Below are 27,139 nucleotides of genomic sequence, written 5' to 3'. Positions count from 1 at the left end.
GAATATTTTGTATCGACATTCACACATGAGGAGTTATTCAGCGAGGGGAATGCTAGAGGTGTATTCAACTCTGGCAGTAACCTAGAGAATCTTGTAATAACTGAGAGTAAAGTGGAGGAGAAATTGTTGAAGATAAACACAAGAAAGGCACCTGGGATCTATCTAGTTATATTAAAGGAGGCAGCAAAGGAAGTAAGCAAACCCTTAGCCATAATTATGACAGCTTCCTTGGGCTCAGGGCAGGTACCCATAGACAGGAGATGTGCAAATGTGACCCCAATTCACAAAGGAGGATCAAAGGCTGACACAAGTAATTATAGCCCTGTGAGTTTAACTTCTGTTCCAGGAAAATTAATGGAGGCACTGGTTAAAGAAGCACTGCAGAATCATCTAGACAAGACTTCAGTTATAGCTCGGACACAGCATGGTTTTGTTAAGGGAAAGTCTTGCCTGACCAATTTGATTGGATACTATGATGCAGTTACAAAGGAACTGGATGCAAAGTATAATTTTGATATCATATATTTGGATCTTAGAAAGGCTTTTGATACTGTTGCACATGGAAGACTGCTGCACAAATTGGAGCAGTGTGGCATTGGAGGCAAATTGCTGCTATGGATAAAGGGGTGGTTGAGGGGGAGAACACAGAGAGTGGTAATCAATTGACACTGCTCTTTGTGGACTAATGTTATTAGAGGAGTTTCTCAGGGTTTAGTGTTGGGTCCATTGTTGTTTTTCTGTAAATGATATTGATGATGGTATATCAAGCTTAATGTTCAAGTTTGCAGATGGTACAAAGGTTGGCATTGTTGTCAAGGACACTACTGATACTATGCTGCAACAGGATCTGGAATCGTTGAGCAGATGGGCTGAGAGGTGGCAAATGAAGTTTAACATTGACAAATGTAAAGTACTACATATGGGAAACAGCAACCCCAGAGCAAAGTATCAACTCTGTGGTACTACGCTGACAGTGGTAGAGAATGAAAAGGACCTGGGGGTAATTGTGCAGGCAGATATGAAGTTCTCTGAGCAGTGCAGACAATCTACAAGAGTAGCTCATGGTGTATTGTCAATGATATACAGGAATTTTTTTAGCAGGGATAAGGAGGTGATTATTCCCTTGTATAAGTCAATGGTCAGACCACACATGGAGTACTGTATACAGGTCTGGAGGCCTCATTTCAAGAAGGATGTAGAGCTGCTGGACGAGTACAGAGATGGGCAACAAGGTTAGTGAATGGAACAAAGGGGTGCTCTTACGAAGAAAGGCTTAAGTTTTGCAAATTACAGTGTCTGGAGACTAGGCACCAGCGAGGTGATCTGATAGAGGTGTATAAAGCCTTGAATGGTTTGAGCATGCTCAATGCTGATGGGATTCTTCCTCTTGCTCAGAATAATCACCTGAGAGGACATAAATTCAAATTGAGAAAGCACAGATGTAGGATAGACGTTCGGAAATTTGCTTTTAGCCAGCGGGTATTTGGTTGGTGGAACAGACTTCCATCCCTTGTCGTGGAAGTTGATAGCCTAAATAAATTTAAGGCTGAGCTGGAAAGGTATTTCAAACGAACAGAGGGGTGAAGTGGAAGTGGTTTTTTTTTTTTTTTGTTTTTTGGCTGATGCTGCATAAGCTTGCTTTCTTGCATCAAATGCCTCTACTAATGCTAATGCTAATTGCAGAACTCGACCGTACAATCAATCCATTCTATGACCATGCCCGCTGCTCGGAGACAAGTGGTACCCAAATAATAGATTTTAGCCAAAGGCTTTTTGCTTCAGGTTTCTTAATGCATGAGGAATATTGTTGCATCCGAAAGAGCAGGACTAAAATATTTACAAACTTTTGTATGCAATTATTTACAAAATACTAAACTATTTACAATTATTTACCAAATACTAAACTATTTACAATTATTTACAAAATACTAAACTAATTACAATTATACAATATTTATTAATATACAAAAAACCTTACAATGGAACGTCAAATGTTAGACAGTGAATCATGTGCATGAGTTTGGTGAACATTATGGAGGCAGTTGTCAATAATTAATTGCATTTATAGTGATGTAATTGCCTCGCCCTGTTTTCCAATTGGCTTGAATAAATATCACTAGGAGGAAAACTTTTTTAATGTATAGAGAGATAACAATAATATACAGCATCAGCCAAAAAAAATATGAATAGTGTAGTTTCAATCTTAGCAGTTAGACTTCTGCAAAATCATTATCAGAATGAAGAGTTTACTTCATAGTTTACAGTTTACTGCACAGTGTGATAAAATTTCACTATGTAAACTTTTAAAAGAAAGAGTAGAATAACTGAATTAAGAAGTAGTAGCAGCTCATAATTATTGTAAGACACCATTATGTGAAATGAGAGAGTGAGTCAACTTACACACTGATTTGTGATTAAAGCACAAATTCTCAAGGCAAAAAATAGAACTTGTCTTATATGCCAGAATATACAATAACTATTTCCAGTTGTGAACATGATAATTTAGTTTCAGTACTTATATTATTTTGGTGAAATTTAAAAAAAAAAAAAAAAAAATATATATATATATATATATATACAGTAAAATCTTGTTAATACAAACTCAGTTTATACAAAGTACTCTTTATATGAAGCAAATACCATTTCCCCTGATAGATAGGCTTTTCTATGTAAATATATTTGTTTATTACAAAATTTGGTTAATATGTATTACAAAATTCTTTTTCACCCCATGAGGAAATAAATATTGTCATTTTGTATGTTTAATACAAATCTTGGCGGAGCGATCTGATTATTGCCCCCCTGCCACCTGGCTCCCTACTTCCCGAAGGCTGGCACTGACTCGTTAGAAATTAGTTTTGTGTAAACCGAAGCAGTTTCTGGTAGCTACAACACCAAGTGCACTCTGAAAAACATCTTTCTGAAGGATGAGGTGTTAAATTAACAAAAGAATAAAAAGTTTTTCTAAGTTGTTTACATGCACTCCCTTGCTCTCCATGGGAATAAGGTCAGTTGCAATTGTTACCCCAGTTCAAAAGTCTTTTGCTATTGTATACAGCAATCTACTTTTTGTGCCATTTTATCTGAGCTGATGTCTTTTTCAGAACTTTTATCTTTAAATTAATTTAAAATTTGTTATGGCAACAAAACATAGACAGACAGAATTAAGCCTGTAAATTAAACTAAAAATGATACAAGAGGCTGACAAGATGGAAAGAAGCAAAACGAACATTGCAGACGAATACTACATCCCTTTACTGAAAAACCAAAATACTACATCCCAATATCGAAAAACCGAAAAAGACTTGAAGAAGTGCGTGACACTGGAGCAGCGATGAAAAACAGGAAACAAATTTGTGGTGCAAAACACGAGGAGCTTGAAACAAAACCTTTCGAGTGGTACCAACAAATGCGGGGATCTAATTTGCCACTGTCGGGTCCGATTTTGCAAGAAAAGGCAAATTATCTAGCTCAGCAACATGGGATTAGCAACTTCAAATGCAGCAGTGGCTAGCTCCAAAGATTTAAAGACAGGAATAACTTGGTTTCATGAAATGTTTGTGGTGAGTCTGGATTAGTCGACAAAGAAAAGGCTACAGACTGGTTGTGTTCTGTGTGGTCCATCCTTGAGAAATATGAGGCAAAGGATATTTTTAATCTTGATGAGATGAGTTTATTTTATAATTTTCTGCCAAACAAAACATTTGCTGTTTGAGGAGAGGCTTGTCATGGTGAAAAATTAAGTAAATAAAGCCTCACTGTTCTGTTATGCTGCAATTCAGATGGCAGTACAAAACTAGCTGTAGTTGTGATTGATAAATTTTCCAAGCCAAAATGTTTTAAAGCAGTTAACCAACTTCCCTATGATTATGAGGCCAATAGACGTGCTTGGCTTACGGTCAAAATTTTAGTTTTGGTTATCAAAATTGGACAGAAGAATGGCTTCAGAAAAAAGGAACATTTTGATGATTCTAGACCATTGTACAGCACATTCTGCTGAGACACTTAAGTTTACAAATATGTGGCTGTTGTTTTTACCCCCCCCCATACCACCAGTTTAATGCAATCACTGGATCAAGGCATTATTTATAACCTCAAGAGAGCATATAGAGCCCGCCTAATAAGGTACTTGATCCACAACAATTTGCAGCTAAATTGGAATGTCTTGGATGCTATCCGTTATCTTGTTATTGCTTTGGGGAAAGTATTACATCAAGTGTAATAATCAACTGTTTCAGAAAGAGTGGCTTTGGAGAGAACATCATCGAAAAACATGGTCCAGCAGACGAATATGATAGCAAGAGTGAGGAATGGAGGAATTTGAAGGAGGATATGGATTTTGTTGGCGAATTTGAAGAGTTTGTGAAGGTCAATGATGAAGTTACTACCACTGCAATGCCAACACCAGAAGAGCTGCTGGGTACCAAACAAAAAGATGATGTTTTTGTTACCAGTGAAAGTGAAGAAGCGTGCACGCTACCATCTAAAAAAGATGCCCAAAACGCATTGAACATAATAGAGAATGTGTTGGCCTGCAGTATAGTGGATAAAGAAACAACTATTGCATTTGATAACATCTGTGCTGTAGTTAAAAATGCCTATAGGACAAAAACCATGCAAACAGCATTGGATTCTTTCTTTAAATTGGGTTAATTTATTAAAAAGTTAATGGTTTGTATGTCTCCTTTTATATTAAGATTGTAATTATTTTTACTGTGATACTAAAATATTGTATATATCAAAGCATATACTGTACAATATTTTCATTTTCGTTAATATTGCTTTTCTCTTAGTTTATCTTACAAATAAAATAAATTCTATAAAAAAATGTGTTATTTCTATTACTGTATTGTTAGACAAGGCTTTTGTTTTTATTTCATCTTATTTTATTAATTTATTTTTGATATTATTATTATTTATTATTAATATAAAAATAGCGAAATGCTTAAAGTGCGGTACTCACCTTGAATATAAACTGCAATAGTTTTATGAAAAGACTGATGACTAAATATAAGGTGGAATGGTTAAGTTAATGCATTAAGGTGGGATGAGATTTAATTTAATGGAATTTTAAAATAAGTGCCAGGAAGCAGAAGTACACTACTACATCCCTGGTTGTCATAAAGTAGGTGATCTGGAACATAAAGGAATTGATAATGCCAATAGTCATGACGACAGACTTTCGTTAAGTTATAACGTCTTCAGTTGGCGGTAAGTGAGAAGTAACGCGTGCTGTATTTTAAAGAATTTTCTATACTCTCGTGATGCTCTTTGGAACATGTGGGAATCTCAGATGTGAGAGATTCCAAGCCGAGGAAAGGTGAAAGGGAAGTTTTGCGTTTAGGATGTTGAGATTAGTGTTGTGTCGAAACCATTCGATAATGAGGGCTTCATATTGAAGAATTTTGTGGCTGGTTTTAAGTCTTATAATGGTGATAGCGAAGTCAATTAAAGGAGTATGATTGTGGGTTTGGGCATGAATTGTGAGTTCTGTACTAGCTTATCCCGATCTAAGACTATTATAGTGGTAGTGTGCACGAGTGTTGGAGGTTTTGATAGAACCAAACTTGGTAGTAATACTACCAATATAAAAGGCATCACAGTTTGGTTGACATTTAATAAAGTAAATTATATTGTTCAAATCATTGATTGGGTATTTGTGTGTATCTTTGTAAGTGTTGAATAAGGATCCGAGTTTATTATAAGCTGAAAAAATAAGGGAGATATCAGTATCTGTAAACACACAGCGGAATTGTCCACCAAGTTCATTATGGTATGGGAGGATGATGCGTATGTTTGCGTTGGTGGTGGGTTTTGGTGGATTGTTAATTTTACTTTTGGCGGTGGAAATAGTGTGTTGAATGAGTTGGGTTGGCTAGTTCCTAGCTGTAAATTTTTCCGTGAGGTATTGAAGTTCATTAGTTAAGTCATTTTGTGAGGTGCTATATTTGAGGGCATTATGTATTTGGTTGTATAAAACTGCTTTTTTTGTGCAGATGGGGTAGTGCAAAGCAAAATGTAGGTATTTGCCTGTATGTGTATTTTTTCTGAAAATCTTTGTACCTAGTTTGGTACCTGTTTTGTAAACTTGAGGTTGAGAAAATTAATTTGGTTGTTTGTTTCAATTTCAAGAGTGAGTTTTAACCTATCATGTGTTGAATTAAATTTTAAAAAGAGATTGTCTATAATGGACCTATTGCCTATTATGAGTATATCATCAGCGTAACAGGTGTATAATTTTATTTCTAGAGGGAAGGGTTGTAAGATTTGGTTCTCTGTTATGGCTAGGTAAATTTCTGACAGGGGGCGGAAATACCTAAACCCATGGGTAAACCGAATATTTGTTGGAAAATTTTATTATTGAATCCGAAATATCGGATGTCTAGTAAAAGTGAAGTGAGTTCAAGGATGTTATTAATGGAAAGAGAGGTACATGTTATCTGTCAAAGATAACACGTCTTGTCAAAGTGTTATCTGTTGTTAACAATTTCCATAAAGCCTCTAAAGTGTATGGGATACGCACGTTAGTATATAGAGATATTAACGTCAAATGATGCTAGGATATCTCCATCAGAAATTGTAGTATTGCTTATTTTCTGAAAGGCCTGATTGGTGTTGCTGATTTTGAATTCTGGGAATCTGGTAAGAGGGGATATTATTTTAACTAAGTAGGTGGATAGGTTTGCAAAAGCTGACTTACTGAAAGAGATAATTGGTCTTAATGGGTGGCCAGGTTTGTGTAGTTTGGTGATGCCAAACATGTGAGGAAGGATGTTGCAGTGTGTATAAATTGATTTCTTTATTTTGTCTGAGTTTTCTTAAGATTAAATCTAGTTTATTTTTAAGTTTTGTGATATTATAATTTTTATCAGTTTTATGTGTTTTGGTCGGCTAAAATTTGTTCCATTTTCTGAATGTAAGTGTTTTTGTCTATGATGACAATTGTGTCTCCTTTCTGAAAAAAGAGCATCACGAGAGTATAGAAAATTCCTTAAAATACAGCACACATTACTTCTCACTTAACACGGCCAACTGAAGATGTTATAACAATGAAAGTCTGTCATCATTACTATTGTCATTATCAATTCCTTTATGTTCCAGATCAACTACTTTCTACTTTATGACAACCAGGGACGGAGTAGTGCACTTCTGCTTCCTTGTGGTTATTTTAAAATTCCGTTAAATTAAATCTCATCCCACCTTAATGCATTAACTTAACCATTCCACCTTGTATTCCACCTTGTATTCAGTCTTTTCATAAAACTATTGCAGATTATATTCAAGGTGAGTACCGCACTTTAAGCATTTCGCTATTTTTATATTTGTCTATTATCACGGTACTATAAGAATTCTATAACTTTATACTTGTTATTTATTATTATTCTTAGATATACAGTATGTACCAAAATAAAAAAAAATATAAAAAACGGTAATTTTTTTACACTTTTGGGGGACCTCATTACTACAAACCTCATTATTATAAAACGTGAAAATTTAGGTCCCTTGAACTTTATATTAACGAGAGTCCACTGTATGTATATATTTATGCTCTCGGAGTTTCTGATTTACGGATCCAATTTACCTCAATGCAGTCACTATTATAACATAAACTGCATAATTACTTATTAGTTTAAAGTGGGGGAGGGTGCTATGTGTTATATCTGCTTGATTGCTTATCACTTCAGGAAGTTAAGTTTATTAACAAAGCAAGAAATTTTATGTATATTTCACTTTATAAATTGAATTAATAATAAATATGACTATTAATACCAGAGGTTACAAAGTTGCTAGACTGTGTGTGGAACTTAAATCTCTGCCAGTGGGCCTTCATAGAGTGAATAATAATATTGTAATCGGATGCATGGATGGCACCCTGAGCTGTTACTCAACAAAGGTAAATTTTTTTTTTTTATTCTGTTCATTTAAAAAAAAAATGACTTAGAATAATATAAACATTAATCTTTATACAAATGAAATAAGTGCATTTTTATTGTTGAATGTAAATATTTATATACCATTTATTTGCATTTTTTTAATATTATAAATAATAATGGTGAGAGTGAGGTCTCTTGAAAACTACCCCTTCTGATGTTGACATTTCCTTCTACTTCACCATTTTTTATTAGCCGAGTCATCCGCAAACAAATTGTTTCCTTGTGAATTTTCGAATATTTTCACTAATTCCAATAATTTCAAAGAACTTTGGTATCCAGTTATTTATTTTTATTTTGTTTTATTTATTTTTTTAATGAAAATTCCAAACACAAGAGGTATTAGAACCTATAGTACTTAGTACCATGTTTAGTTGAAGGGTGAGAAGATGAAAGAAGATATTTGTTGACATTAGACTGAATTTCTGTAGATTATAATTTTCAGGAAATACGTATGAAGGAAGGTTGTTCCAGAAAATGGAAGTTGAATAAATAAATGAGGAAGAAGAAAACAGAACATCTATGAGACAGAGAGTGGAGAGACTCTGTTAGAGATGTCATTAATTAATCTAACTGCCTTCTTTTGAATTCTAGAAGCCTGAGATATTTTGGGGGTACCGCCCCAGATGTGGAAACAATGGATTTCCGTTTTGTACAGAGTTAACAGCTGATTAGAAGAAATGTAACACTGAGAGGGAAAGAGAAAACCCAGTTTTTTAGTTGTTGTTGTTGTTGTTTGTTATTTATTTTTTAGGAGCATTTGCAACTAAGGACATATTGCTCCGGGGATATGCGGTGGTCATTCCCTGACCTTTCTGCATCCTCCGTATTTGGTGGTCAAATTAAGTAACTAAATAACCTAAATAACACTTAATTTGGTGGTCAAATTAAGTTAATTAAATAACCCCAGTCTAATCAAGAAGCGTCTGCTAAGCACTGCTGCTCCTGCCCGCCTGACTACGGAGGTGCCTTTTTTAGATGCAGAGGAAGCAATATTTGTAATGTAGTAGTAGTGGCATGTGATGCAAGAAAGCATGTATGAGCTTATTGAGCATCAGCCAAAAAAAAATTACACCATTCCTTCCAAATGCCTGTCCAGTTCCTCCTTAAAGTTATATAACCTATCAACTTGCACAACAACAACAGACGGAAGTTTGTTCCACCAATTAACCACCTGCTGGCTAAAGGATAATTTCCGCACATCTATTCTACATCTGTCTTTTCTTAATTTGAATTTATGCCCCTTAGGTTCGTAATCTGAACAAGTGGAAGGATCCCATCAAAATACAGCAAGCTCAACCCATTCAAGGGCTTATACACCTCAATTAGATCACCGCACGGGTTCCTAGTCTCCAGCCACTGCAATTTGCAGACTTAAGCCAATCTTGTTGCCCTTCTCTGTACACGCTCAAGCAAATCTACATCCTTCCTAAAATGATTCTCCAGAACTCTCCGCTGTACTCAAGGTGTAGCCTGACCATTGCCTTTTACAGGGGGACAATCACCTCCTTTTCCCTGCTATCAAAATTCCTATATATCATTGACAAAACCCCATAACCTGCCCTGGCAGCATTGCTCAGAAAACTTCATATCTGACGCACAATTACTCCCAGGTCTTTTTCATTTTCTACCACCTTAAGTGTAGTACCACATAGTTGGTACGTTTCTCTGGGGTTACGTCTACCCATATGCAGTACTTCGCATTTGTTAAGGTTAAATTTCAGTTGCCACTTCTTAGCCCATCTGCCCAAATTTTCTAGATTCTGTTGCAGTAGCACACTGCCATTACTGTCATTAACAACCCTGCCAACCTTTGTATCATCTGCAAACTTCGACACTAAGCCTGATATACCTTCATCAATATCATTGATAAATATACAAAACAACAGTGGATCCAACACCAAACCCTGTGGGGCTTCACTAATAACATTAGTCCATGTAGATCAGAGTCCATTTATTACCACTCTCTGCTGTCTTCCCCCACTCAACCATCCCTTTATCCATTGTAGCAACTTGCCCTTAATGCCATACCGCTACAATTTGTACAGCAGTCTTCTATGTGCAACAGTATCAAAAGCTTTCCTGAAATCCAAGTATATGATATCAAAATTATTTTTTGCATCCAGTTCCTTTGTGACCACATCATAGTATCCAATCAAATTTGTCAGACAAGACTTTCCTTTAACAAACTCATCTGTGTCCAGATTCTGTTGCAGGATCATCTAGACAAGATGCAGTCTTGTCTAGATGATCCTGCAATGCATCTTTAACCAGTGACTCCATTATTTTACCTAGAACAGAAGTTAAACTAACTGGTCTGTAATTACTATTGTTACCCTTCGATCCCCCTTTGTGTATTGGGGATACATTTGCACATCTCCAGTCTGTGGGGACCTCCCCTGAGTCCAAGGATGCTATGTTTAACTTCAACAATTTCTCCTCCACTTTGCTCTCAGTTATTACAAAATCATTAAGCACCCTGCTACAATTTGATAACCTTCTGCCATTTTCAAACCTTAATAACTCCTCATGTGTGAATATAGATGCAAAATACTCATTCAGTTTGTTTGCTATCTGAGCAGGATCATCAACTTGATCCTGCTCAGATAGCAAACAGACTGGTGTAGCCAACAGTCGAACCATCATCTATGGTTCGACTGTTGGCTACACCAACAGTCGAACCATCGATATCAAGGGGGACCAATCTGATTCATCCCCTTCGTTTTAGTGTTTACATAAGTAAAGAACTGTTTGCTGTTTTACTTTGTATCCTTTGCCAAAGATTTCTCATAATCTGCCTTTGCCTGCCTAACCTCCTTTGTGACTTGGTTACAGACCAGTTTATATCTATCATAGGCTTCCATGTCACCTGTTAATATATATATATGTATCCCATGCATTTTTCTTCTCTGCCATATGCCTCATTAGTTCATCTGACATCCATTTAGGCCTAAACTTGAATAATATTTCTTTGTTTGTATGAAAAGCCTAGTAGTTCCAAGATTAATTTTTTGAATTCTTCCCATTTTGAATTTGCTGTTGGTAACATCATCAGTTGGTCCCACCATATAGAATTTAAATACTGTCTCCGACCACGGTAGTCACCTTTACGAAAGCAAAAACCCTTCCCTTTACACCTGGTGGTAGTTACCTCTCTGACTAAATTCTACTTTAGCACACTGTGATCACTGCCACTTAGTGGTTCCTTTATCTGCAGATTCTTAATGCATGAAGAATCACTACTGATAATCAGATGAAGAGTATTACAGAGGTTCACATCTTGTGAGTATGGGTTTGGCACGCCCAGGGTCCTGAGTTGAATATCATCATTCTTCTCTTTCTTGATGATTTCCTTTATTTCTCTTTCTCTCTCTCTCTCTCTCTCTCTCTCTCTCTCTCTGGGTACTCAAATTTTTTTTTGGCTGGTGCAACATAAGCCTCAGGCTTCCTTGCACCATATTGCTAATAATAATAACCAGGAAGGAAGAAAATGCCAACGCATGAAGTGGAGCATTGAAATGAATACATACATCATGCGAGCATACTATGAAATAACCAGGCTAGAGACCGATATGACAATGTACAGATCGCGACTACATACCAAGTGGTTAGAATGATATCCAGATATTCTGGTCACCTAACAGCGATTAGCAGACCAGAGAAGGAAGAACCTAATAAATAGCACATCACGAAGAACCTAATAGCTCCTGCCATCTTGGAAAAAATCAAGTGGGATGTCGGCGATCTTCTAGAAAGCACAAAGAATATGGTCAATATGGAACCCGAGGAGGAACAGCATACCATGGAACTGGGGAGGAACAGCAAGAAGAAATACAACCCAGAGTAGCTGAAGTGGAAAGAGACAAAGTCATGCTATCCAGAATAGAAGACGAGTGGAAAAAGGCCCTAACAGAATTCGAAAGAATGGACCCCACAAGAACCCATGTGATACCTAAGCAGAGGCCAAATAAAATCCTGTGGAGAGTAACAGACTAGCTCAATCGGCAGATAATGCCACATTACCTTGACAACAATGGTGCAACACTGGAGGCCATCCACACAGCGGTATACTGTGCTGCCATAGCAGCCACTAGGATTAATGGGAAAGAAACGAGAGACCAGCAGCAGAAGAACCGAAAACAGAAGGAACCGCCAGCTTGGGAAAGAAGACTTCAGCAGAAGATAGAAGAATTAAGAGTCAAGATAGGTCAGTTGACCCAGTACCAACAGGGTAATAGAAGTAAGAAATTGATTGGAAAGGTGAAGAGCATCCTCAAGAGAGACAGCACCCACAGCAAACAAGAGACCAGAAATCAGAGAATAGGAGAATACTTAATCACACTGAATCAGAACCTCCTCGCACTCAGCAAGACTACACCGATACAAAGAGAGCTCCCAGAGGAAAATAAACAACCGAATCTTTGATGAGGACCAAAGAGCCTTCTACAGGAAACTGGGTGCAGATGAGAAAGCAGGAAATGGACCACCCGAGAAGAAGATGATTGAAGAGTTCTCGGAAAATATCTGGAGCAGTGAAGTAAGCCATAACAGCAAAGCACCCTGGATAGAAGTAGAATGGAAGAAAACAAAAGACATACAAGAGATGAGAAAGTGGGAGATTCGAGAAGAAGGAGTAAAACAGTTGATCAGGAACACCCACAACTGGCAAACCCCGGGAATTGATAACATCCACAACTACTAGTACAAGAAACGCACAAGCACCTAGCAGAGCAGTTCACTCGAATTATAAGGCACCCAGAGACAATCCGGAAGTTTCTCAAAGAAGGAGTCACACATCTGAAGCCTAAAGATGAAGATACAAGAAACCCGGTGAAATACAGGCCAATCACATGCTTCCCAATGATGCCAAGATCCTGACCAGCTGCATAACTAAGAAGATATCAGACCACTTTGAGAGTCAGAACATAATGGCCAAACAGCAGGAAGGATGCAAGCGGAGAAGCAAAGGATGCAAGGAGCAATTAACCATAGATGCTGCAGTTAGAGCAAGCCTTCAAGAAGCACCGTAACCTATACATGGCCTACATCGATTACCGCAAGGCCTACGACTCCGTACCTCATAGTTGGCTAAGAGACCCTGAAGATCTACAAGGTCAATTCGATAGTGACAAACTTCCTAGCAGCAATCATGGTGACATGGAGTACCACCATTAAGGTTGAGAACATCACAACCAGGCCAATCCCCATTAGAAGAGGAATCTTTCAAGGAGATGCTCTGAGCCCACTATGGTTCTGTCTAGCGCTAAACCCCCTATCCACCATGCTTAATGGCAGCAAGTATGGATATAACTTCAAAGAAGGAAGAAAGAACCTGTATACCCTCACCCACCTGACATCAAGCTCTACGCGGCAACCAAGAAGCAACTCCAGCAGCTACTCTGGATCACCGAAGAATTCAGCAAGGACATCAGGATGAAATTTGGTCTAGAAAAATGCAAGACCCACACACTGCACCAGGGAAAATTAGTTGGCCAAAATTACCAGCTGCTGACTGGTAAAGAGATCGAAGCTATGACACAAGGAGAGACCTACAAATACCTAGGGATGATGCAGGCCAAGCAGTTGGAACATAAGGAAATCAAGAAGTGCCTCACCAAAAAATATCATCAGAGACTCAGAAGCCTGCTGAAAGCAAAATTGAACGGAAGGAACACAGTTAAAGCCATAAACACCTATGCAGCTCCAGTAATAACATACATATTCGGAGTCATAGATTGGACTAATACTGAGCTAGAAGATATCATGCGAAAGACAAGGACAATGATGACCAAGAGTTGCCAACACCAACTCGAAGTCAGCAGTTGAGAGAATAACAATACCTCGGAAAGAGGGAGAAAGGGGGCCTGATAGAACAACAGAAAACAGTGATAGTTAACCTGAAGGATTATTTTGAGAACAACACAACACCACTCCACCAGGCCATAAGGAAGATAGATAAGTGGTATACCCCACTCAACCTATGCGAGGAAACCCCTCCCAGACAGTAAAAGAAACGAAGATAGAAAGATGGGCAAAGAAGACACTCCATGGCAGACACTACAGTGATCCCCATCAAGATTACATCGATAACATTGCTTCTAATGCATGGCTCACAAGCAGGACGCTCTTCCCCGAGACTGAAGGATTCATGCTGGCCATCCAAAACCAGGTAATCGACACCAGAAACTATAGAAAATACATCGCAAAGGAGCCTGGAATATCAGATGACACATGTCGACAGTGCCACCTGGCCTCAGAAACGGTCCAACACATCACTGCGCAGTTATATTAAAGGAGGCAGCAAAGGAAGTAAGCAAACCCTTAGCCATAATTATGAGAGCTTCCTTGGACTCAGGGGAGGTACCCATGGACTGGAGATGTGCAAATGTGACCCCAGTTGACAAGGGAGGATCACCCAGACTGAGTACACTCATAGACACGACCAGGTAGCCAGGATAATACATCAGAAGCTAGCAAGGAAATATCAGTTGACCAAAGAAAGTGTACCATACTACAAGTACAAAACCCAGGCAGTACTAGAGACCCGAACCCACAAGCTGTACTGGGCCCGTGCCATAATAACAGATAAGACCATCCCGCACAACAGACTGGACATAACCCTTGTGGACAAGATGGAAAAGGCCACTTACCTGATTGACATAACAGTGCCCAGCACTAGCAATGTCCAGAAAACCCATGATGAAAAAATTAAGAAGTACATGGACCTGAGTTCAAACTTGACAGCAAAGAGTTCTTTACTTATGTAAACTCTAGAAGGAAGGGGATGAATCAGATTGGTCCACTTGATATCGTTGGGTCAACTGTTGATGACCCTGCTCAGGTAGCTAACAAACTAAATGAATATTTTGCATCGACATTCACACATGAGGAGTTATTCAGCAAGGGGAATGCCAGAGGTGTATTCAACTCTAGCAGTAAGCTAGAGAATCTTGTAATAACTGAAAGTAAAGTGGAGGAGAAATTGTTGAAGATAAACACAAGAAAGGCACCTGGGGTGGATGGGATCTATCCAGTTATATTAAAGGAGGCAGCAAAGGAAGTAAGCAAACCCTTAGCCATAATTATGAGAGCTTCCTTGGACTCAGGGGAGGTACCCATGGACTGGAGATGTGCAAATGTGACCCCAGTTGACAAGGGAGGATCAAAGGCTGCTAACAAGTAATTAAAGACCTGTGAGTTTAACTTCTGTTCCCGGAAAATTAATGGAGGCACTGGTTAAAGAAGCACTGCAGCATCATCTAGACAAGACTTCAGTTATAGCTCGGACACAGCATGGTTTTGTTAAGGGGAAGTCTTGCCTGACCAATTTGATTGGATACTATGATGCAGTCACAAAAGAACTGGATGCAGGGAATAACTTTGATATTATATACTTGGATCTTAGAAAGGCTTTTGATACTGTTGCACGTGGAAGACTGCTGCACAAATTGGAGCAGGTGGCATTGGAGGCAAATTGCTGCTATGGATAAAGGGGTGGTTGAGGGGAAGAAGACAGAGAGTGGTAATCAATGGACACTGCTCATCGTGGACTAATGTTATTAGTGGAGTCCCTCAGGGTTCAGTATTGGGTCCTTTATTGTTTTCTGTATTTATAAATGATATTGATGATGGTATATCAAGCTTAATGTCCAAGTTTGCAGACGATACGAAGGTTGGCAGGGTTGTCAAGGACACTACTGACACTATGCTGCTGCAACAGGATCTGGAAAGGTTAAGCAGATGGGCTGAGAGGTGGCAAATGAAGTTTAACATTGACAAATGTAAAGTACTGCATATGGGAAACAGCAACCCCAGAGCAACGTATCAAATCTGTGGTACTACACTGACAGTGGTAGAGAATGAAAGGGACCTGGGGGTGGTTGTGCAGGCAGATATGAAGTTCTCTGAGCAGTGCAGACGGGCTGCAAGAGTAGCTCATGGTGTATTGTTAATGATATATAGGAATTTTTCTAGCAGGAATAAGGAGGTGATTATTCCCTTGTATAAGGCAATGGTCAGTCCACACCTAGAGTACTGTATACAGGTCTGGAGGCCTCATTTCAAGAAGGATGTAGAGCTGCTGGAACGAGTACAGAGAAAGGCAACAAGATTAGTGAATGGAACAAAGGGGTGCTCTTACGAAGAAAGGCTTAAGTTTTGCGAATTACAGTGTCTGGAGACTAGGCACCAGCGAGGTGATCTGATAGAGGTGTACAAAGCCTTGCATTTTTTGAGCATGCTCAATGCTGATGGGATTCTTCCTCTTGCTCAGAATAATCACCTGAGAGGGCATAAATTCAAATTGAGGAAAGACAGATGTAGGATAGATGTGCGGAAATTTGCCTTTAGCCAGCGGGTGGTTGGTAGGTGGAACAGACTTCCATCCCTTGTCGTGGAAGTTGATAGCCTAAATAAGTTTAAGGCTCAGCTGGACAGGTATTTCGAACGAACAGAGGGGTGAAGTGGAAGTGGTTATTTTTTATTTATTTATTTTACTTTATTTTTTTATTTATTTATTTTTTTTTTTTGGCTGATGCTGCATAAGCTTGCTTTCTTGCATCAAATGCCTCTACTAATGTTAATGCTAATGCTGAGACATGAGGTCAAGGAGATGTGGCATATGCAAGAAGTATCAACCATCCCAATCATCGTGTCAACAACCGGTATGGTACCAAAGACTCTACATAGCAGCCTAGCAGCAATAGGTCTCCCAGAGAACACCTACAAGGAACTACAGAAAGTCACAATCTGTAGAACACCTGTAGGATAGTCAGAGATTTCCTCGACCAACAGTAACACCAGACATTACAACCACCCTGTGTATTTGGTAGCAGTACCCGTCGTGGAGTGGAATCCCCCATCAGGGAGGAATAATATAAGAGCAACAACAATAATAATAATAATAATAATAATTACTCCCTCTGGTTGTCTCTCGAACATGCTTCTATAGAAAATAATCATCCAATAAATCCCCAAAAGCCTTGCTAGTGTGTGAATGACCCACCCACGAATTCCAGTCAGTATCTGGAAAATTTAAAATCCCACATTATAAGACACCATTCATTGGCTTTTAAGTTATTTATTATTCCACGATTATTCCAGTCATTTGCTTAAAAGTAGTTGGTAAACAGGTTATTCGATGAAATTTGCTTGGAACTGCACCTTTTTCATGGTTCTTCATAAGGAGGTAGGTTTTGTCAGTTATCATGCATTCTTCCATTTCTCCTGTTTGCAGTAAATCACTCAATTGCTGAGCTATTTTCCTATGTCAGCTGGTTAGGTGTTTGAGCCAGAAACATAATTTGTTGTTTCCTTGTGCTGTCCAGTTTTTAACCTTCTTGGCCCACCTCTCAGTTTGGGCTAGTTCAGGGGTTATTATAAGATCTTCCATATTATTTCCTTTTAGTTCAGTTTCCACTTCTTTAATTCATGCAATTGTTCCACGGATCTTTCCAAAATTTGGCAATCTCCTCTTTGTGTGTTTTCAACTTGCTTTTCACTGCTTCTCTATTAACACTGGTAGAAACAGCATTTCTAACAAAGGTAATAGAGAAGAAATATTCCCTTTTCCAGATAAATTTCTGGAAAAGGGAATATTGCTTGTATTAAGCAATTTGGGCTTCATATCGGGAGATATTCTTCAATGTTTCAGTAATTTGCTGCCTTACATGTTCAAGAGTTTTTTTAATTTTCTTTAAATGAAAATTGTACTTCTTAACTAGGTATTCACTTGGTCTTTTCAATTTTCTCTTTCATTTCCTTCAATTTGCTGATCTTGTTTTTTTAATCTGGCCTTTCACTTTGATGTTCTGCTTTGCTCTTTTTTTGGTTTGTTTATTTTGTATCCAAGCTGCCTTGTCAATACTGCTGCAGCACTGTACATGAGCTGGTTTGTTTCTTGCAATGACTTTATATTAATTCTACAGCTCTGGTCTTTTAGCCTCCAGATAAGTTCTTTCATGTCAACTAGCTTCATTGCAGGCAACCATTGATGTTCTTTTGCTTCATTCTTGTGTTCATCAATTTTCTGCTTCAGTTCTTTCTGTCCTTCAGTCAGCTGCTGACCTTGTTATGCGAGCGAGCGTGGCAATAGATCGACTAGTCTTTCTTTGGGTATAGCTTCAGCTATTATTTGCTCTTCTGTTACTGATTTTGCTGGTACTCTCCTGTCTATTGCTTGGCAATTCCTTCTTGATATCTTCATCTTGGATATTCCATTGAAGTTCCTCCAATTCTTCATCAGTAAAGACTTTATTCCTCGATATAAAGTGCTGTTGGTCTGACAGTCTTTGCGTAGTAGTGTCCAAGCGAGTTTGTTTCTTTCTAAACTTGATACATCCTTTTTTAGTAACAACACTTTGTGGAATTCAATCATTATTTGTTGATTTTCTCTGACTGTATATTTTTAACATTGTGCAACCAGGGTTACCCTGGTTCCTCAACAAAAGCTTGTCTAGCTTGGAAGGCCCTACTAGTAGCTAAGCTACTGCCAACACAGCCTCACATGAGTGTGCAGTCCCCACCACCAGGTAAAGGTAGAGTGCCCTTAATGGGACACTGCCTATTTTAACCAAAGCCTTTCTTGGTAAGAGCACCCTTTTGCACCCCTCACTAATCTTGTTGCTCTTCTTTGCACCTGTTCGAATAGATCTACATCATTCTTAAAATGAGAATTACAGACCTGTATGCAGTTCTCAAGATGTGACCTAACCATTGCCTAATACAACGGGATAATCACCTCCTGATCCCTGCTGGCAAAGTTCCTGTTTATGATTGACAAAACCTCATGAGCTGTCCTGGTATCTGCACTGCGAAGAGAACTTTGTATTTGACTGCACAGCTATCCCCATGTTTTTTTTTGCTCTCCATTGCCCTGAGTGGATTGGGCCACATAAAAAATAATCCATACTAAGGAAGAGCAAACTATTTCTACAAGATTTGACAATTACAAGACTGAGTCCATTTAAAAGATAACTAACTGTTAGAAAGGAAAAATAACTTTTACTTTTTCACCTTTTGGGAAGATAAAAATCATCTTTCCAAAATTACTACAAAAAAATAAACACTGGAAGCCAAACAGTGTGCAAGTAAGTATTATTAACTTATATTTAATTCTTTTAATCACTTTGGATATACATAACTTGCAGTGGTAACATTTATTTATGTTTTAATCTCTCTCTCTCTCTCTCTCTCTCATCTAATATACTGGAAAATTATTTCATTGGGAAACCTCATCTAGCTGTTCATATTAAAATACAAATTGTTCCTGATGATCCAAGCACAATTTGGGGTTGGGGTTACTTCAGTATTTTCTTCAATTATTCGACGACCACTGTATTTACAGTGCTTACAAAATTATTTACATTTATTGCTAAATTATTTCATTGAGAAACCTCACCCAGCAGTTCACAATATTATAATACAAAATTGTGCTTGATGATTCAAGCACAATTTTTTTGGGAGTGTAGGGAGGGGTACTGGAGTATTTGCTTCAACTATTGAAGGACCACTGTATTTGTAGTGATTGCTCGCATTTAAGAAATAAGTAGTTAAACACTGTATTTTATTATACTGTTAAAATATTGCAGGAAACTTTTTATTTTATTACTTTTTTATTTAATTCTATTATTAATCTGTTACATTTTATTTTCCCTTTCTACTCAGCTGGTTCTGTGGAAGGAAGATTTTCTTAGACAAAATTGGAAAAATTAAAACTTTGTACCTAAATGCTTTTATTAATTTTTTCTTATTTTTATCTAATTGCCTCCCATTAGAGTGGACTTATTGAAAATGTCAAATAAGATTTTTTAAATCATAAAAAAATCAAAAATTGTACCAAAAAAAAAAAGCTTGTGGTTATTATTACATCCTTTACATTCAGTGTCTAAATCTAAATTGAAGAGAATTTCAACATTTTCAAAGTTTTTTTTCAAAACTCATATCAAACAGTAATGATCAAGAGATATGATGTCCTCCACTGATTTTAAAAGCTATTTTGATGTGCAGTCTATTAAAACAGTGTATTCTATTGGAAAACAAAAATAAGAGATTTCAACAATTTGTGCATTTAATGGATGCTTTATTTGAATTGTGTGTGAAACAGTGTTAGAAAATGTAAAGTTAAACAGTTTAAATTCAGATAACACTATATATAATTACTATAAAACTACCTTTATAGAAAATTTACAAACAGAAATTATAGGGAAATTGATAAAGTTGTGTATTTGATGATATTTAGGGTAAAAATTTGTGGACAGTGAAGATGAATGGTAATATAGTAGCAATGGAAGCTGTTGACATAGACCAGCTAGGCCTGCGGCTAGTTGCAATTGGCTTAAGTAATGGTCTGATACAGTTTTACCAAGATAAATACCTAGTGGATGTGCTTGCAGTTGAAGATGTTATAACAGGAATTAAATTTGGTAGATATGGAAGAGAAGACAACACTCTAATTCTAATCACAAGGGGTAAGAATGATGATATATATATTTTCTGTAAACACTAATTATTTTTTTTTGTGCAAGGGCAGTAATTTCACATCTGTAATACAGGGTTGGGCAGAGAAATCCGATGATTTTTAAAATGAAATAACACACTGAAATTTTGGTTTTGTATCTAGTAATTACTATCACTAGGAAGTACATTTTATGCCATTTTCTTTTTTAAAGATTACATCAGTGAGATGTCTCCCATTATTCCTCACATATAGTTCCAATTTATCTTGAAGATTTCTTTTCATTTTATGAATAATTTCTCCTGTAATCACTGCAACTTATTCCATTATTCTTTGTTGTAATTCTTCAATGTTTATGAGTCTAGTGACATAAACCTTACTCTTAAGGTAGCCCCCACAGTCACTACTCACAAGTGGTTAAATCCGGAGAACATGCTGGCCATGGACCATCAACATTCCATGAACCCACATGCCCAGGAATCATTTCACACAACACACTAATCATTGCTCTCACCATATGAGCAATTACCTCACCTTGCTGGTACCACATGGTATTAAGATCAATTCTGCGATGACAATTCCAGCTCCATGAAATTTCATAGCATTTCTGTGTAATAACCTGATGTAACTGTAACCATACTGCCTCCATTGCCTTCAAAGAAGTAAGAGCCTATGATTCCAAATTATACAACCCCACACCAGACAGTAACTCTCACTGTGAAGAGGACAATGATGGAGATGTTTTGGATTTTCAGCTGCCCAGTAGCAAAAATTGTTTGTCGATGCAATATGACAATCCAAAATGAGCCTCATCTATCATAAGCAAAAACGTTCTTGACATCTTCTGTAGTCATAATCTGGAGGAATTTGTTCAGAAAAATTCTGGCAAGTAGCCAAGTCCATCCCTATCACTTAACTCTTGAATGACCGCCATTTTGTATGGATAAAAATTGACATCCTTATGCAAAATTCTCTGCGAGCTTCTCACAGAAATTTTCAGGGTAGAGGTTTGCTTCCTTGCCAAATGGTGTGGACTCTGAAGAAACAGCTCTTCTCACATTTTCAACATTGTCCAATGTTCGTACTCTTCGCAGAACGCCCGGAGGTTTCTTCTTCACTGTAGAAGCACTTTGCTGAAAGTTTGGTACCCATAGTGCAGGCAGATATGAAGTTCTCTGAGCAGTGCAGATGGGCTACAAGAGTAGCTCATGGTGTCTTGTCAATGATATACAGGAATTTTTCTAGCAGGGATAAGGAGGTGATTATTCCCTTGTGTAAGGCAATGATCAGGCCAAACCTTGAGTACTGTATACAGGTCTGGAGGCCTCATTTTAAGAAGGATGTGGAGCTGCTGGAATGAGTACAGAGAAGGGCAACAAGATTAGTGAATGGAACAAAGGGTTTCTCTTACGAAGAAAGCCTTAAGTTTTGCAAATTACAGTGTCTGGAGACTAGGCACCGGCGAGGTGATCTGGTAGAGGTGTATAAGGCCTTGAATAGTTTGAGCATGCCCAGTGCCAATGGGATTCTTCCTCTTGTTCAGAATAATCACCTGAGAGGGCATAAATTCAGATTGAAGAAAGATAAATGTAGGATAGATGTGCAAAAATTTACCTTTAGCCATTCATCTGGCTAAAGGTAAATTTCGTTAGTGGTTGGTGGAACAGACTTACATCCCTTGTTGTGGAAGTTGATAGCCTAAATAAATTTAAGGCTCAGCTGGACAGGTATTTCGAACGAACGGAGGGGTGAAATGGAAGTGTTTTTTTTTTTTTTTTTTTTTTTTTTTTTGGCTGATGCTGCATAAACTTGCTTTCTTGCATCATATGCCTCTACTAATGCTAATGCTAATAGCTTTATCATGTTAGGGCTGAGAATTGAGCCATGAGTGTGAAATAACCACTGAATTGTGATAACAGAGTCACTATTCTTGAAATAAGTTTCAATAACGAAAGCATGATGTTTTGCAGTCCACTTCTCCATCACTAATGAAATGGCATGAGGCAACCTACCCACTGAACTAAGCCCCACTACTCCATCCGGCATTGTTGCCACAATAAGCGATTTGAAATTCATCAGGTTTCTCTGCCCCCACCCTGTATAAGTTGATGATACACTGCTACAAAGAATGCTAAACATTAAATACTAAAATGCTTACTAAATTAATATACCATACAGTCATGTAATGATAACCATGTATCTTAATTTCATTAATCAGCTTCATATAAATGTGCTATTACTTTCAACATTACCTTTATTGAAATAGTATTAGTAGTGGCAAATGATGCAAGCTTATCCAGCAGCGGGGGGGGGGGGGGGAACTTTCACATCACCTATCCATACCCGGTAATAGTTTGTATAGTTCTCCCTTGAATTTATTCTAACCAACCAGTTCCACAGCAACAAATGGAACTTTGTTCCAACAGTCAATTACCTGCTCACTGAAGGTGAACTTCCACAGATTTATCACAATGTTCTGAGCCTCACTGCAAGCGAATTTTTAATGTTTTCTCTAAAACAGGTGGCTCCTGAATAACCAGGCAACTGCTTCGATTTGCTGCACATGGTATGGGTTCAAATAGGACTGTTCTGGGGTTTGTTGAATTCAGATGTTATTTGCTGCACACTGGATGTCTTATTTTTCTGTATAGTCCTCTTTAGCTTTGGCTTTGCTCTTGAGATGTGGAATAACCGCTAGCTTTCCAGTCATTGGAAACTTTCGAGATGGATGCTTTTGAGCAACTAGTTATATCTTTAGTTTCTTGAATTGTTGCCCTTTTCAAAATCTGGTAGATCATGCATTTTCCCAATTCTGGCTTCAGAATACTGCAGTCTGTATACTCTGAGGCAACACTTATCACTCCACATCATAGTTTTCTTTGCATTTATTTGCATTTCTTCTGTCTGTGACTCTGTTAATACAAAGGTACATATTTTTTTAGCCAGTGTGTGTGCATTATTGTGTGTATCTCTTCCCCAAGCTAGCTATTTTCTGATCCAACTCACTCTGCCTTGATTTATTCCATATTTCTTTAAAAAAAAAGAAAACAGCAAAAGCAAAGAAAGCATTTCTATGAAAAGTTTCCATAACAAGACAGGAGGTGAAGAAACATATCTCATATTTTTTGCATGTTGCGTGATCACATTAAATTATTTTAACAAGGATTTATCTTTTAATATTTTTATTTCAGCTAGTTTGTTCTTTTTTGGACATGTTGATGCTCTATGCATTTGCATAGCTGTTTTATTGTAATAAAAATGAAACAAAAAATTTCTATATAGTCAACTCTATGCAATTAAATATAAAACAAAAAAATATAATAATAAGTGAACTACTTTTTGGAATATATAATTTTAATATATGGATCTGAATTAAAAATTTTCTAGATTAAGATTTCTAAAAGTAGACAAGTGTGAATATAAAAGTACTGAATGGTCAGTACTGTAGATTTTAAATAATGTAATTGAAAAATAAGTAATCTTGTGAAAATTCAAATATTAATGTAAACTAATTGCAACAGTTAAATATTACTTAAAATTAAACAAATTATTGTTTTATTCTTGTAGTATAATTTGTAATCTCCTGAAATTCCCATAGGTGGAGGCCTAAGCATTAAAATTCTCAAACGCACAGCTCATTTTGAACCAGTGGATATAATTCCTGGTCCTCCTTCAGCACAGCATATGAAATTGAATGTACCTAAGAAGACAAAGCTTTTTGTAGACCAGACAATGAGAGAAAGGGAGCATTCAGTCAGTATGTCATTTTTCTTAGATTATGCAATCATACATTAATCTGTTATTAAAAACGCTACGTTATCAGTATGCAGTTTAGTACTTCTTATCCTCAATTACTTTTTGATAGGATGCTGGTCTTTGACAATAGTCACCATGTACATTTTGTTGGCAGTGCTTTGAACCAAATTTAATGAATATCCAGGTAAAATCGCCCCATTCTCCTTTAAGAATACTTTTAAATTGAGTAGTAAATTTGATCTTTTGATTCTGGATCTTAGTTTGTTTTCCAAAGTGACCGATGGGAGTTCAGATCTCATAGTTCAATTACCACATTGCTGTTTTAAAATGCAGCAGTATTATTTTAACAAGATGGCAGAGTAATATTGCTTCAAAGCAGTATATTTGTATATATAATTTAAATATAAATAAAGATATTTGAGCACTGTGGTATTTTACAAGCTGTTTTTCAAAGCTCCATCTTTGAAAAACATATATGAAGAGTACATTTGTACCCCGTACATTGTACATTTATATAGAGGGCTAAAGAAAAATAAGTGGCACTGAATAGAAGGATATTAAAAGAATGTTGCTACGTGGCGATTAATACCTGCTGAAATAACAAATATTCTTTTTGCTTGAGTTGCACTCACCATCTTTAAAATTTGCATCTTAGAGGTTATCAAAAAGTCCAAAGTGTATGGAAAATATTATAATGAATGTTGTTTAGTTAGCATTTGAGAAGTAATTTATTTTAGAATTTTGACTAAGTTTCAAGTTTTGTGTGTAATTAAATTTTTTTATGCCAGTAATACTTCTTATTTTACCTGATTTTTGAAAAATGGAGTCAAATGAGTTACATTCAGTGATCAAATATTTTCAAAAACTAACTTAATCCCAGCTGAGATCCGATGGTTGATGTTTTAGGTGATACTGCTCCATTAATATGCCACAGTCAAGAATAGGCACTTAAGTTTAAATGAACATACAGGCGGGCCTCGATTAACGCGATTAATTCGTCCCGCGAACGCATCGCACAAAACGGAAACGCGTTAATTGAATAACCAATAGGAAAAATTATAATTGGTCCTTGACCTTCTGGAATGTTCATAAAGAATTTTAAAAATACCTTTTAAATAACTTTTTTAACTGTATATAATGTAAAAGATAATGAAAATAATTATAGAATTAAATGTTTATTGACTAATACAGCAGTTCTTAAACTGTACGCTGTGGAATATTTTAAATTTTCGAGGGAAACACAGCTATACTCGACATCTGTCAGACACTGCGCAAACTACTAGCTCGAGGTAGTTCACAGTTTCAGCATTTCTTATTAAGTTGTTTGGACCTAACTACTAAACGAAACTGTTAGGTATTTCTTTTGGTCTGGGTGCGCCTTGAAAAAATTACTGAGACATTAAAGGCGCCGTGAACCGAGAAACTTTGGGAACCTCTGACACAAAATACACAATAAAGAAATTACTGTTGCAGAAATATTTGAACAGTGTTGACTTTCTCTTTTCATCAATCAATTTCCGATAGCCGACAACAATCTTCTCTTGGCCCTGGCGAAATAAATATCGCAGAGAACATCAAACCTTTTGTTTGAGGTTCTATGTGATACGAAAGATTTCATCTAATTCTTTTACCGTTATCTATTTCGCCATAACATTTTCATCTGGCTCATTTAAAAATTTGAATTTTTAAATGCAAGTATGCATTGACTTTATTAGCAGGGGACAAACGTGTCTTCTTCTGATGGTTGATGGAACACACTGAGGCAGGCAGCAGGCAAACGTTTGTTTATTGACCGTATGACTCACGGTAAGCTTAACGTGCAATTCAAATTTTTTTCAACTATCGCATAAAAAAAAAAGATCATGTTAACTGGAAATTTGCATCGTGTAAAGTGAAAAGTGGTATCATTTTTCAAATAGCGTTAACTGAATATCGCGTTAATCAAACGCACGTTATGCGAGGCCTAGCTGTAGTCTTGTGAAGATGAACACTGCAGTGGCAAACCAAAACAGATATGATTGAGGAACTGATCATCCAAATCTACAATGCAGGTCATGTATGAGGTTATCAAAAAGTTCTTACTTTTACCTAGAAATAATAGCCTTAGAAAAGTGAAACTTTGCAGGAATTTTAATCCTTTTCTATGTACACTCAATGTGTAGTAACACATTTCTCCCATCTGTGATTCAGTTGTTTAATGGCTTGATCATAAAAGTCTGCACTTTTTGCCCGAAACCACGATTCCATTTCATTGATGACTTCCTGAGATGAATCAATGCGGCATCCATGCAATGGTTTCTTCATTTCTCGAAAGAAGAAGTCTGATGGTGCTAGGTCAGGAGAATAGGGTGGGTGCTGCAGTAGTTCAAAGCCACACTGGGCAACAAAGTTGGTGGAGGCAATGGCCATGTGAGCCGGTGCATTGTCTGACAGAAGACGGACACCTTTTGTTACCATTCCATGCCTTTTCACCTTCAAAGCATCACGTAACTTTTCAAAAGATTTCTATAGTATTTTCCAGTAAGTGTGGAACCACGAGGTAGGTAATCTGTCAGGATAACCCCTTTTCTGCCCCAAAATATGGATAACATTACCTTCTTCACAGATGGAGTGGTCTTGCCTTTTTGGGAGGTGGAGAGGAGGTGTGCTTCCATTGCTTTGATGTGTCTTTAGTCTCTGGATCATACTGGTACACCCATTTGTCATTTGTCACCAACGAATCAAAAAGTTCTCAACATCGGCATTACACAAATCCAACAATTGGAGAGAACACTGCATTCGACATTGCTTCTGCAAAGGCACCAGCAACCTTGGAACCCATCATGCAGAGACCTTAGACCTGTGTAGATGGTCATGTAAAATGCCGTGGCAGACCCATAACTAATTCCCACTGCATTTGTGATGAAATGAACTGTCACACGTCTGTCACTCAGCACGACCAGCTGCTCAACCTTTGGAACCGTCTCACTGTCTGTGGACGTTGATGACCTTCCTTCTC

At 37.3% G+C, this 27,139-nt stretch overlaps 1 protein-coding gene across 1 annotated transcript in view; it reads left to right on the top strand.

Annotated features, from left to right (window-relative positions):
* BBS1 (Bardet-Biedl syndrome 1) overlaps window positions 1-27,139 on the top strand; it is a 235,284-nt gene that overhangs the window by 137,509 nt on the left and 70,636 nt on the right. The window contains exons 10-12 of the mRNA XM_090375359.1: window positions 7,774-7,894; window positions 20,170-20,398; window positions 23,984-24,142. Coding sequence (XP_090231485.1) covers window positions 7,774-7,894; window positions 20,170-20,398; window positions 23,984-24,142 — 509 coding nt within the window. The remainder of the gene's footprint in view (window positions 1-7,773; window positions 7,895-20,169; window positions 20,399-23,983; window positions 24,143-27,139) is intronic.

This window comes from Mastigoproctus giganteus, chromosome 6 (assembly GCF_048544385.1).
Source record: "Mastigoproctus giganteus isolate SK-2022 chromosome 6, ASM4854438v1, whole genome shotgun sequence".
NCBI classification, from domain to species: Eukaryota; Metazoa; Arthropoda; class Arachnida; order Uropygi; family Thelyphonidae; genus Mastigoproctus; species Mastigoproctus giganteus.
The sequence above is the reverse complement of the archived record's forward strand: the minus strand, read 5'-3'. Positions and strand labels throughout refer to the sequence as shown.